Here is a 12,990-nt window from a genome sequence, read left to right as displayed (position 1 = left end):
CGATACTGGATGCTTGAGGCTGGTGCACTGGGACGACCCAGAGGGATGGTATGGGGAGGGAGGAGGGAGGTGGGAGGAGGGTTCAGGATGGGGAACACATGTATACCTGTGGCGGATCCATTTCAATATTTGGCAAAACTAATACAAAATTGTAAAGTTTTCAAAAATAAAATAAAATTAAAAAAAATAAATAAAAATCAGAAACTTAATTATCAATAGAAAAAAAATAAAAAATAAAAAAATAAAAAGTGCTCTTATTAAATTACATAAAAGACATAATAATTAAAAGTTTTGCCATTCATTTATTATTTGAGAAGTAACATGAGTTCTCACAGGAAATACCCTATCCATATTACTGGACTTATAAGGCATACTAAAATTAGTAGTAAATTAAATATCAAAAATTTTAATTCAAGTACCATAGACTCAATTCTAGTATCAGGTGAAAAGATACATGGAGTGATGAAACCCACAACTAGCAACATAATTTTAAAAACCAACTAAAGTTTCAAGTGTTGTTTCTTTCCCTCTCCCATGGTAAAGATGAGGATAAATCGTTGCATGAATGAAAGGCAGGCAGTAAAAAGGGAGGCAAAAGAGAAAAGGCATCAAGTATATAACAATCAGCTCCTGAAGAATAGGATTATGGATTTAACAATGCAAAACCAATGCTGTAAACATTATAATAACACCTTATAAATCTCTTCAACAGTTTAATAGACATAGTCATGTATATTATTAATTTATCAAATGTGTAAAATTTCCCTATGAGGGATGCAATGAAAAATTATTTCATTTTACCCATTTAAAAACTCAAGGCTTAGAGAGTTGTTATTTGGTGGGGGGAGTTGTTCTTCTCTTTGGCTTTGTCTTTGTTTTATTTTAGGGTCACAGGATCCTTAATCAATTCCAGAAATCAAAGTCAAGTTTTTTACTGTATGAGTCAAATAATTGTGCTCTACATAGTTTATCTACCTACAAGTAGAGTAAGGGAAAAATATTTTACTTAATCAAAATGTCTTTATATATCTAGGTGGGGTGATCTTCATTATCTGATCATTTTTTAATTATCGGTTAAAAATAATACTGCTTTACTCAAACATAAACTTAAAGAGTTTTCTGCCTCAAATTTGAAATTACCCCATCTTCATACACATGTTGCCATATAAAGAAAATAAATATTTGTCTCTTCAACTATTATTATCAATAGCCTGAATGACTATTTCCTGTCTCTAAATTTATCCTATCTACATTTTAAATCTCTAAAGATTAAAAAAAACCTTTTTCTGCTCCCCATCAATGACTGCAATATCCTGATGCTATCACTTTCAAACTGCTATTTTCCCATCAGCAGTACTTTTCACTGTTATGACTTCCCAACTGATACCTCTCAGCACCTTCACTTCCTACTGTCTGTTGCTCTCCAAGCCAGCAGAGCTCCTTGCAGTTCCTAAAACACACTGAGAATGCTCCTACCTCAGGGCCTTTGCACTTGTTCTTCTCCTGAAATACACATCCAGTCCCCTAATTTCCTGAAGGTCTTCATCCAAAATCACCACCTCATGTGCCCTACCCTGGACAGTTAATACAAATTTTAACTCTCCTCCCCACCTTTCCAAGTGGCACTAGTGGTAAAGAATCCACCTGCCAATGTAGGAGATGTAAGAGATACAGTTTCGATCCCTGGGTCGGGAAGATCCCCTGGAGGAGGGTATGGCAACCCACTCCAGTATTCTTGCCTGGAGAATCCAATGGACAGTGGAGCCTGGCAGGCTACGGTCTACAGGGTTCCAAAGAGTCTGACATGACTGAAATGACTTGGCATGCACCACCTTCCCAGTTTCATTTTTCTCTCCTTAGTGTGCACTATCTAACATACCATATGAAATTACTTATTCACCTATTTATTTCTGTCTCTGCCCCTGAAGACTACACACTCTATTAGGCTCAGGTTCTACGTCTATTCTATTCACCATTTTATCCCCAGCACCTAAAATAATATCCAGTACGTAGAAAGCCCTTATTATAATACTGATGAATATATGTGTGCTTAGCCGCTCACTTGTGTATGACTCTACGATCCCATGGACTATAGCCCACCAGGCTCCTCTGTCTATGGGGATTCTCCACACAAGAATACTGGAATGGGTTGCCATGCCCTCCTCCACAGGATCTTCCCAACCCAAGGACTGAACCCAGGCCTCCTGCATTGCAGGCAAATTTCTTTACCGTCTGAGCCACCAGGGAAGCATGAATACATAAATATATAAAATTTTAAATTTAGTTGCATTCTATTAGTTAGCAACATGATCAGAGTACATGATTTCCTTTTTCCAGTTTTATTGAGATATCATTGACCTATAGCACTGGAAAAGTTTAAAGTATACAACATAATGATTTGATATATGTATATATTATACAATGAACACCACAATAAGTGTAGTTAATATCCATCACTTCACTTAGTTATGCATTTTTTTCCTTGTGTTAAGAACTTTTAAAATCTATTCTCAGCAGCTCTGAAATATACAATACTATATTGTTAATGACAGTCACATGCTGTACACTGCATCCCCAGAATTTACTTAACTTATAGTTGGAAGTGTGTTCTTCTGACCACCTTCACTCATTTCCCCCACCAGTCTCTGGTAACCACAAATCTGTTGTGTTCACATGAGTTCAGTTATTTAGATTCCACATACAAATGAGATCACATAATGTTTGCCTTGTTCCGGCTGACTTAACCTACTTAACATAATGCCTTCATGATTTCTTACCTAGGTTGCTGGCCTATGCATGACTCTAAACATTATTTTCTTCCATATCTCAAAAGAAAAATAAATACTGTTTAATGTAATCATAGTTGAACCCACAAATCTCCCCACTGAAGATTCTTAGACTCATAAAAGTTATATATATACTTGCTTACAGTCATACAACTATCTAAAGACCATGAGAATAAAAGCTTGCTTAAAGGAAAACAAATTGGTCAGTATAAAATAAAGCATCTTATCTGTTTTCTCTTCTGACTGGGAAGAACTGATCTTAGCTTCAGAAAATATTTGAGGCCTCTTACCATCCCTTATTGACATGCCACCTCCGACATGCAACCTAAGCTTCAAAACTCATGTTTCCAGCCTAAATGTGAAATAAAGTGCTCTGCTGCTGCTAAGTCACTTCAGTCGTGTCTGACTCTGTGCGACCCCATAGACAGCAACCCATCAGGTTCCCCCGTCCCTGGGATTCTCCAGGCAAGAACACTGGAGTGGGTTGCCATTTCCTTCTCCAATGCATGAAAGTGAAAAGTGAAAGTGAAGTCGTTTCAGTCGTGTCCGACTCTTAGCGACCCCATGTACTGCTCTAGATAAATGTATTTTGAAATCTATGTGATCATCTCTTGATTTCTCAAAAACAAAATTCTGGAAAAATAAAGCACCATAAAAAAATTGATGTCACAGTCACACTCACCTCATTGTGAACCAGGTCCAGTGGTTCTATCATATACACAAAAGTATGATCTTCAAACATACCACTACGACACAAGGAACCACAGAAAGAGAGTTAACACATATAGCAAACACACTGTCTTTAAAAATGAGTGCATCTGAATAAATACCTTTATTCTGCCTCAAATCAAATTCACATATCTGCATGGAATCACCCTGTGGTCCTAGCACTGCACTAGACAAGGTCTAGGCTACGGAAAGTGCAAAAAGTGTACAAGAGACGTATACACATTATACCTGGTATGATTAGTTTTTGGAATTAAATGAACAGATAAGAAGGTCAAATTGGGATAGGACTATTGATGCTGTTCTAATATCCCGAGATATTACCGAACCATGTACAACTAGTACAAATTTGATTCGCAAATCCAGTATCATCTGTAAGAAAACAGGTTCTTAGTGTATAAGAATAATCTAAAAACATTTGATTCTGAAGAGGCACACAGAATTATCTCTATGCTTGCAAATTGTGAATTTCTATTAAGACTGTGTTGGGAACCACATTTAACTTTGAGAGACACAGGATTTTTTGTAAAGTGTGTAAATAAGATTTTCAAGATCCTTTTCATCACATGGCCATAACAGATTTTTCCACGAAGTGCTACTGTGTTTGAGTCTAAAAGGCACCTACAAATGTTTTTTAAGAACCTGCCTGAAAACCGAAGCACGGGCTCCTCTTCTTTCAAACCACCCTTGCCTGGCCACCTTCACCTTATCCTTAGGTTAAGCTGACTGATAGTTCTTCTGGGAGATATCTCTGGGAAACCTTTCTGGGCTAGGTTCAGCCGCCCCCAAAGTCCCTGTCCTTCTCCTTCACAGTACCCACCAAAATGGCAGTTAAATAACAATCTGTATAATCATTTATTTAATCTCTAAATCACCTGCGAACTCTAAGTGTTAAGAGAGCAGGGACTACGCCCTCCTTGTTCACCACATCCAGTCTCTATCCCAGGACTGGTACAGAAGAGTCACTAAAATAAATATCTATGAAAGACAAGATGGAAAGGGTGAAAGGAACGGAAGAAAGCAAGGCGATTCTCCCTATGAGAGTCCCACATACTGAAGTCCATTGCAGGTTGACAGAGCCACCCTTGAGTCCTTGACTCCTCTGATGTTTCCATGGTAGTAACAGTGCTCTCCACCCTGTAACACAGAAGAAGATTTTATTGATAAATGATGCTGTCTCCAGCATGATTCTCTCTTTGGGATGCATCTGTAAAGCCAAAAGAAAGGCAGGGATGATCCGAGAAATGCCTCCAGGTTGTTATGAAATCTCAATTTTACAACTTTTCTATAAGAAGCAGGTGTATATTCAACGTAATGAAGAAAAGGCTTTAACAGGAATAAGACATTAATGCAGTTGGAACAACTTTTATACCTTTCCTAAGCATGTGAGGGAGTAGACACTTAGCAGATACTGTTAGGGAATAAAATCATCTACATAACTAAGGTGATTCCCCCAAAGGTGGTGTTTATCATCATTTTTTATGGAAAACTACATAAGACTTGGCGGTTTGCTTTCCTACCTTTTAAAATCAGTTGATAAATTTTTTTAGAAATAATGTATGAATTTACTTTCCAAAGGCAAATAGTAACTGCAAGACCTATTTAAACACACACACACACACACACACAGAAGTTTCCTAGCACTTTCTCTCACCACCTCCATAGCAACTATTTTTAACACTTTCAGCTGTTTCTTCTGCTGTTTACCTATATATTTCTGAATGGAATATTTATACTGTTATATCCTAATTTATTTCACTTTAGAAATTACCTTCCTAATATAGAATCTCAAAAACTCTTCTTGCCCACAATACATTCTAACACACATCAGAAGCCTTTGGTTAAATTATATTCAGTGTTTGTATTATGACTACACAAATATTGTTCATAGCTGTGCCACTCTGATGACACTGTCTTTCATGCTCTATTTTAAAATTTTTTGAGAACTTTTCTTTCTTCTTTGCTTTCCCATGTATTCAGCATGTGTACAGACCCTATTATCTAAAATATTATCTACAACTCTTCTCCTATGATCCATTATAGCAGGTAAGTTATCAAATCCATTTTGTTCCTGGAGACACACCGCTTGTTTCACTCTCATGAGAGGTCTGATGCATGGCTGCATCCCAGGACTGGTCTATAGCATCATTCTGGGAATTCCTCTGTCCTCTTTCTGTATTGAATCCTAGATCCTACGTCTTCTGCTTTCATGATCCCCTTTCCTGGAGGTACACACCCTCTGGTAATTTGTTGAAAAGGTATTTATGAAAGATAAATTTGAGAGTTGAAAACCCCGTTTCTATCTTCACACTAGATCATGTGGGTGGGGAGAGAATTCTAGATTGATAATTACTTTCTCTCAGTATTTCAAAGGCATTGTGCACACTTTTAAATCTTCTAATGTTGAGAATTGGAAGTTATTCTAATGTTAAACATTGTCCATACAATCTATGTTTCCCTTTTCAAGAAGACTGCAGGAAATTCTATTCATACCCATTTTCACAAAATCTCATGATGGATCTCAGGAGGGAACTTTGCTTATTGATTGTGCTGGGCACTTTCGAATCAAGAAAATGCATTCTACCCAATATTCTGTAATAACCTATATGGGAAAAAGAATCTGAAAAGAATGAATATCTGTATATGTATAACTGAATCACTTTGCTGCACACCCTGAAACTAATACAACATTGTTAATCAACAATACTCCAATATAAAATAATTTTTAAAAAAACCCTACGACTCCACATGAAACACATTTGGGCATGTGTCAGTGCAGGTAATAATAATATATATATTAAAATAGTAAAAAAAGAAAATGCATGCACTTCAGTTCTGGGAAACTTCTATTGTTTCTCTGATAAGCCCCTTCCTTTCCATTTTTCTCTACAAATTGAGCTCTTCTACTAAAGCAGAGGAATGGCTGCCTGGCTCTAGGGTAGGGAGTAGATCAGGGATTTAGTACCTTCTCCAAGTAGACTTTCAACCAATCTTTCTGTTTTCTGGTACTTTCAATTCCTGGGGCTTTATGGGTGAAGAAACACAAGTTGGCTTGGTTCTGCTTGGTTTTGTCCCAGTGGAACTTAGCAGAGCAAGAAAAACTCAAACCTAGGACAACTACTCTTCATCCATCTACTTTCTAGCTCCTACAATCTCATGGACACCTCTTCTTAGCTGTCTTCTCTTCTCTTAATCCTTGTGGGTTTATACCCTTTTTTAAATTCCTTAACTGTTGAGTATGTCACTATAAGGAACTAGAGATAAATAAAAGCACGGAATCCACACTGTCTAAACAGAAGTTTCCTATTTTTTTAATGTAATATTGAAATGTAATTTCCCTGGTGGCTCAAATGATAAAAAACCTGCCTGCAATTCAGGAGACCTGAGTTCAATCCCTGGGTTGGGAAGATACCCTGGAGAGGGGAATGGCTACCCACTCCAGTATTCTTGCCTGGAGAATCCCATGGATAGAGGAGCCTGGCAAGCTACAGTCAATGGGGTCACAAAGAGTTGGACACGACTGAGAAACTAACACACACACACATATAGCTGATTTACAATGTTGTACTAGTTTCACATGCATAGCAAAAGGATTCAGTTATACACACATATACGAGTAGAAGGGACTTCCCTATAGCTCAGATGGTAACGAATCCGCTCGTAATGCAGGAGACCTGGGTTCGATCCCTGGGTCAGGAAGATCCCCTGGAGAAGGAAATGGCAATCCACTCCAGTATTCTTGCCTGGAGAATCCCATGGACAGACGAACCTGGTGGGCTACAGTCCATGGGGTCACAAAGAGTCAGACACGACTAAGTGACTAACACACACGCATATTGAGTACAGTTCCCTGTATACAGCAAGTCCTTGTTGATTATTTTATATATACAGTGGGTATATGTTAATCCCAAATTTCTTAAATAGAATATTGACTTTGACTTTTTATTGATGATTTACAGTCATCTTGATCACTGCTTATTAAGCTGTATTACAATAGCCTCAGATGATATTTAAGTGCATAAAAGGGTGCACCCACATACCAAATGACCACTCCCCAATCAACTTAGTTTGTTTCCTTTTAGTAAAGTTTCAATGTTAGTTTCTAAAATTGGTATTACAATCTTGTTACTAATTTGTAAAGTGTTGCTTTTGCTTCTCAAAAATCTACTCCCATGCACAAATATTGACTTCTATATACTTTGTCAAATTCTATTTGCATATTCAACTCTGAAACTTGTTGGGGCAAATGGTACCACACATTTCAGTAATTTGATAATCCAAATTAATATCCTATAATTAAATATCAGACTCTTCCCATGATTCTAAAAACAACCATAGGAAACTGTAAATTCCATCAAACCAGTTATAGAGCACTTTGTGTCACACCAAAAAGCTATCTTGAGTTGGGTGACTGTTAGAAGTGCGCAGCAAACACTGTCATATTTACTTGACCTTTCTTAAAAAAGCTCTATTTTTTATATTTTCCTGCAAATAATCTTTTTTCCCAGAAAATATTTCCAAGTCTTTTCTTATACTTCAGTTTCACTCGCTTGCACTGAAAACTGAAAGCTGATGCTCTTTGGTATCTGTTTTAATTAAGGCAGAATATCATCTGAGGAGAAGGCAATGGCACCCCACTCCAGTACTCTTGCCTGGAAAATTCCATGGACGGAGGAGCCTGGTGGGCTGCAGTCCATGGGGTCGCTAAGAGTCAGACACGACTGAGTGACTTCACTTTCACTTTTCACTTTCATGCATTGGAGAAGGAAATGGCAACCCACTCCAGTGTTCTTGCCTGGAGAATCCCAGGGACGGGGGACCCTGGTGGGCTGCCGTCTATGGGGTCGCACAGAGTCAGACACAACTGAAGCGACTTAGCAGCAGCAGCAGCAGCAGCAGCAGCATCTGAAGGGAACTGTTTGGTTCACGGTACATGTGGATGTGGAGCACCATACTTCCAGGACTTTGAGACTTGCAGTAATATCTAATCCCTGATGTTTATCATCATAAGAAAGCTTTAATATCTAACTTGTGTAATTATATTAAACACTACACTCAATTTGGTAAGTCCTAATTTAGTGTTAATATTAGTAGTATTAGAAGACTTTCTGACTTCCTTATTGCTTAATTTACACTAAGTTTTTGAGAAAGCATTACCAGAAAAATACTATTTGGCAACTGTCCAGATTATGTAGCACTTTGTTAATGTCACCACAAAGTAAGATCTTTGGGTATTTCATATTAAATAAATCCCTGTTGAGAAGTATTCCCTCTTGGGTATCAGGATGACAGGAGCAGGTCAGGTCACAGGGGCCTCTTCCAGGGGGAGGGCCTTGTTAATGAAGACACTGGATAGTCAGTTCCCAGGGTGCCTCCATCCAAGGTACTAGCCAGCTGAAACCCTCGCTGCCTAACAGTCACTGCCATCTCTGTGTACAAACAGGAAGAGAGTCACAAAGTACTAAAAGGCTCTGCCGCAGACAGTGGAAAGCTAAACTGAATCCCACATCTGCAGGCTTTAGTGTTTCTGCAATCAGGAAGGCCTGAGACAGTTCAAGAGCACTGGTCAGAGACTTTGAGATCACCACCTCTGAGGGGGTCACAGACCTGTAACTAGGCAAACAGCAGGCAGGAGAATCAAAAAGGGCTCACCTGATGCACGACACAAGACAAGTCTATATGTGTCTCCAGGGGCATCAGCATTTTCAGATTAAAAACTGTCGGGTACTTATATTCAACAAAAATGGAGAATCTAATAAGTGGAGATTATTGCATTGTCAAAAGGACTTAAAATAGGATGCATATACCTGAATGTGAATACTGCAAAATAAGGATACAAAAAAATATTTCAGAGAATTGGACAACTTGAGAACCCAACACCAGTTTAATTATTTATCTTTGCTAAACTCAAGGGGAAAAAATGTCCAGGTATCAAAACATTTACATGTCCTAATTTATACATTTATAAATATAGCTGTACTACATAAATTTTAGTGCTATATATATTTTTAGTAGTTCACGCAAGTTATACTATTCAGATTTAAAATAACTTTGTAGGGAGCCAGTGTGGGATGAGTGTTTTTTTTAACCTCCCAGCCAAGAGCCTTGCCCACAGAAGCTCATTGCCTCTGACAATACTCAGCATTCATAGAAGAAGTGAGTTTAAGCTTGACCATGGTGCTGACTTGATAAGGAAACACACACACACACAGATTCTAGGAGGGCAACATGATTAAGATGACAAAGAAAAGAACCAAGGTGAGAATAGAATATAGAACCTACAAGGGCAGGGATTTTTATCTGCTAGGTTCACCATTGCATATCCAGCTTCTAGAATAATGTGAGATCAGAGTGAGTGAAATCAACAGCTGTTTAATGAATGAATAAAAATGGTCTTGTCACTTAGGCTCATGAAGAAGCCAGTCTTAAAGGACCAAAGGATTCAGGTTTGTTGAAACAGTGGGTAAATAAACTCCCATTACCTATCTGAGGTTTTGTGCTTTTTTTAGTTTAGTTTTTTTTTTTTTTTTTTTTTTGAGACACTCTTTTGTGATTCAGTGAGTTTTAATATATTAAAATAGAATTGTGGGACTTCCCTGGCAGTCCAGTGGTTAGGATTCCGCACTTCCGCTGCAGGGGGCACAAGTTCTATCCGTGATCAGGAAACTAACATCCTGCATGCCAAGTGGGGCGGTCAAAAAAAAAATAGAGGCTGCCACTGAACAACTTAGAATATGGGAAAGTAGAGAAAATGTGTTCCTCCTGGAGGGAGGTGAATCTCACCCCCCAAAAAAGAGGAAGGGATTATGCAGACATGCTCAGCTCCTTCCCATCAGTTAAAGTGTTCTTTCTTCCCTGGGCAAGAGTGAGCAAAGAAATAGGAAGAAGCCAGGGTGAGAAAATACAGTTAGGAAAGGACAATATCCCCACCCGATAAAAATGAAGAGTAACAAGGAAGGTGGTGACAGAACCGTTGTTACCTATCCACTCAGTCTTACACTGCTGGTAGTTCCTTTACTAAGAGGAGAAACCAAAGTATTAGCAAGCATTTAAAGTGAATGGTTCACCTATAAAGGATTTAATAGAAATATACTAAATTGAAAAAGAACTATTATACCATTATATTGATGCCTAACTCCTTTAGAACTGATACACTAAAAAATAACTTATGATAATAGGTTCATCAATAACGTTGACCAACAAATCAACAAAGTTGTTTTGTTGTATACTGTGTACAAAGCATCATGCTAGGAACTGTTGGTGCAGAAGCAAAGTTCTTTCATATGCACTTACTAATACCTGGCACCTATTCTATCCTGCCTACTTAATCTGTTGACCTCTCAGTTCCTATATTCACTTCACAAGGAAAGAAGCCCCTTTAATTCACTTTCATTCAACAAAAATAAAAGCATAAGACATTAACCTCTTCTTAGTTAAAAGTGGGAACTAGGTGGGGGCTTGGTCGTCATGAAATGGGAACACCTAGACATGTAGTAGCTCTGAAGTGTGACTCATCATTTTGTTTGAAACTAATTCCCAGAATATTTTAAATGTACACATTTATATTTCACTTTAAGGCCAAATAAGCTATTAGTGATTCTGTTCCTCCCTCGTCATTTGAATAATACTCTGTGTGTGTGTGTGTGTGTGTGTGTGCATGCACGTGTGTACTTTTGTCTAAATAATTTGAGATATTTGGAAGAAAGTTTGCAAGGTGTAAAAACAGGCTTATTTAACTTGCCATTCTTATATACTAATTTTCTTTTCTGGTATTCGGTATGAAGATTTTCTTAACATGGAACACAATGTGAACTTTAAAGACACACTTTTAAAAATAGATATGCAATGATAGTAGGAGTATGAATTTATACAAAATTTTAGAAAGAAAAACTGTGAATATGTAGCAAAAGCCTTAAAAATGTACCAACTCTTTAACCCAGAAAATTCCATTCTTGAAAGTAATCCTTAAGCAATTATTAAAGAAGTACACAAAATATATTTAGAAGGGTTTTACTTAAAGTTATGGCAACCCACTCCAGTTTTCTTGCCTGGAGAATCCCCATGGATAGTGGAGCTGGTGGGCCAAAGTCCATGCGGCCACAAAGAGTCAGACACGAGTGAGTGACTAAGCACCAGTACTTAAAATTATTTGTACAGTGAAATATTAGAAGCAATTTTAAATGTCTATCATTGTGGGATTAAACAAATTATAGCAAATGAATTGGATACATTATACATCTTTTAAAAACAAAAGTTTAGCAGAAATTTTAATGCCTGTTAAAATATTTATAATATTGTTAGGCTAAAAACAATTTTATTTTCTCTGTTCTACTGTAAATTACCAAAACTTTGCAAGTAAATTTATGGGTATAAGTTCTGATTATTACCTAGGACTTGATTCTCAGAAGGAAAATGAACAGCTCAAAAGGGGTTATATAAATGATCTGGTTGTAGTTTTCATCGCCTAAGTTATTTCCAGTATTCTGCTGGTCTGAGGAGCTGGGTATTTCTTTATTCCTTTATCAATCCTAATGTCATTTTCCTAGAAGTTGAAAGAACGACCATTCTTCCATCAGGGATATATAAATAATTGTATTCCCTTCCTGGAACCTCCAAACAAGTTCTCAAGATCCATTTGTTTGATTTGAACTTTTTTTTCAGATTCCTGATAACTGTAACCAAGTTGTTTCTAGACATGTTCCTCAAATTTATATTCCCACCAATATTACTGTGACTATTATTGGATATTATGATTTTTTTAAGAAATATGATAATTTAACATTTTAAAAGATGCCATTTGTATTCTCATTTTAACTTGCATTTCTTATAAAAATTTTACCAGCCATTTGTATTTTTCTTTTCTGAAATATACATTTACGTCATTCATCCATGTATGCTTACATGGTTTATCTTTTATCAATATGTAATTTAGATTAATTCAAAGCATGTACAAATTGGCACAGAACATTGCCATGTTTGTTAAAAATGTTCTAATCTGAAATATTTTATTAAAAATTTGCTTTATATTGTTTCATGAAATAAAATATGTATATATATTTTTAAAAATTTCTCCCACAGGATAGTGTATACCATATCAACTCGGGTTTGGGAGTGTGAGAGGCATACGTGTAAGCTAAGTCACTTCAGTCGTGTCCAACTCGTTGCAACCCTATGGACTGTGGCACACCAGGCTACTCTGTCCATGGGATTCTCCAGGGAGGAATACTGGAGTGGATTGCTGTGCCCTTCTCCAGGGGATCTTCCTGACCCAGGGATCAAACCCTCATCGCTTATGTCTCCTGGCATTGGCAGGTGGGTTCTTTACCACTAGTGGCACCTGGGAAGCCCATATATATAGATACACACAAATAAAAAACAGACTGTTACCACTTATTCATTAAATATGAAGCAAGTAAGTTTGAGTAAATAAGCTGTTTGGAGAAAATGGGTCATAAATAAGAAAAAGAAATGAATATGA

At 37.3% G+C, this 12,990-nt stretch overlaps 1 protein-coding gene across 6 annotated transcripts in view; it reads right to left on the bottom strand.

Moving 5' to 3' along the window:
- The window catches only part of ADAM23 (ADAM metallopeptidase domain 23), a 197,607-nt gene that overhangs the window by 78,872 nt on the left and 105,745 nt on the right, over nt 1-12,990 (bottom strand). For all 6 annotated transcript variants that reach the window (XM_070770820.1, XM_070770825.1, XM_070770837.1 and 3 more), the window contains exons 5-6: nt 4,567-4,649; nt 3,469-3,532 (exon numbers count right to left, since the gene is read on the bottom strand). In XM_070770820.1, the coding sequence (XP_070626921.1) occupies nt 3,469-3,532; nt 4,567-4,649 (147 nt within the window). The remainder of the gene's footprint in view (nt 1-3,468; nt 3,533-4,566; nt 4,650-12,990) is intronic.

The sequence above is a fragment of the Bos indicus genome, chromosome 2 (assembly GCF_029378745.1).
Source record: "Bos indicus isolate NIAB-ARS_2022 breed Sahiwal x Tharparkar chromosome 2, NIAB-ARS_B.indTharparkar_mat_pri_1.0, whole genome shotgun sequence".
Lineage (NCBI taxonomy): Eukaryota > Metazoa > Chordata > Mammalia > Artiodactyla > Bovidae > Bos > Bos indicus.
Note: the sequence above shows the minus strand (reverse complement) of the source record. Positions and strands in the feature narration are given on the sequence as shown.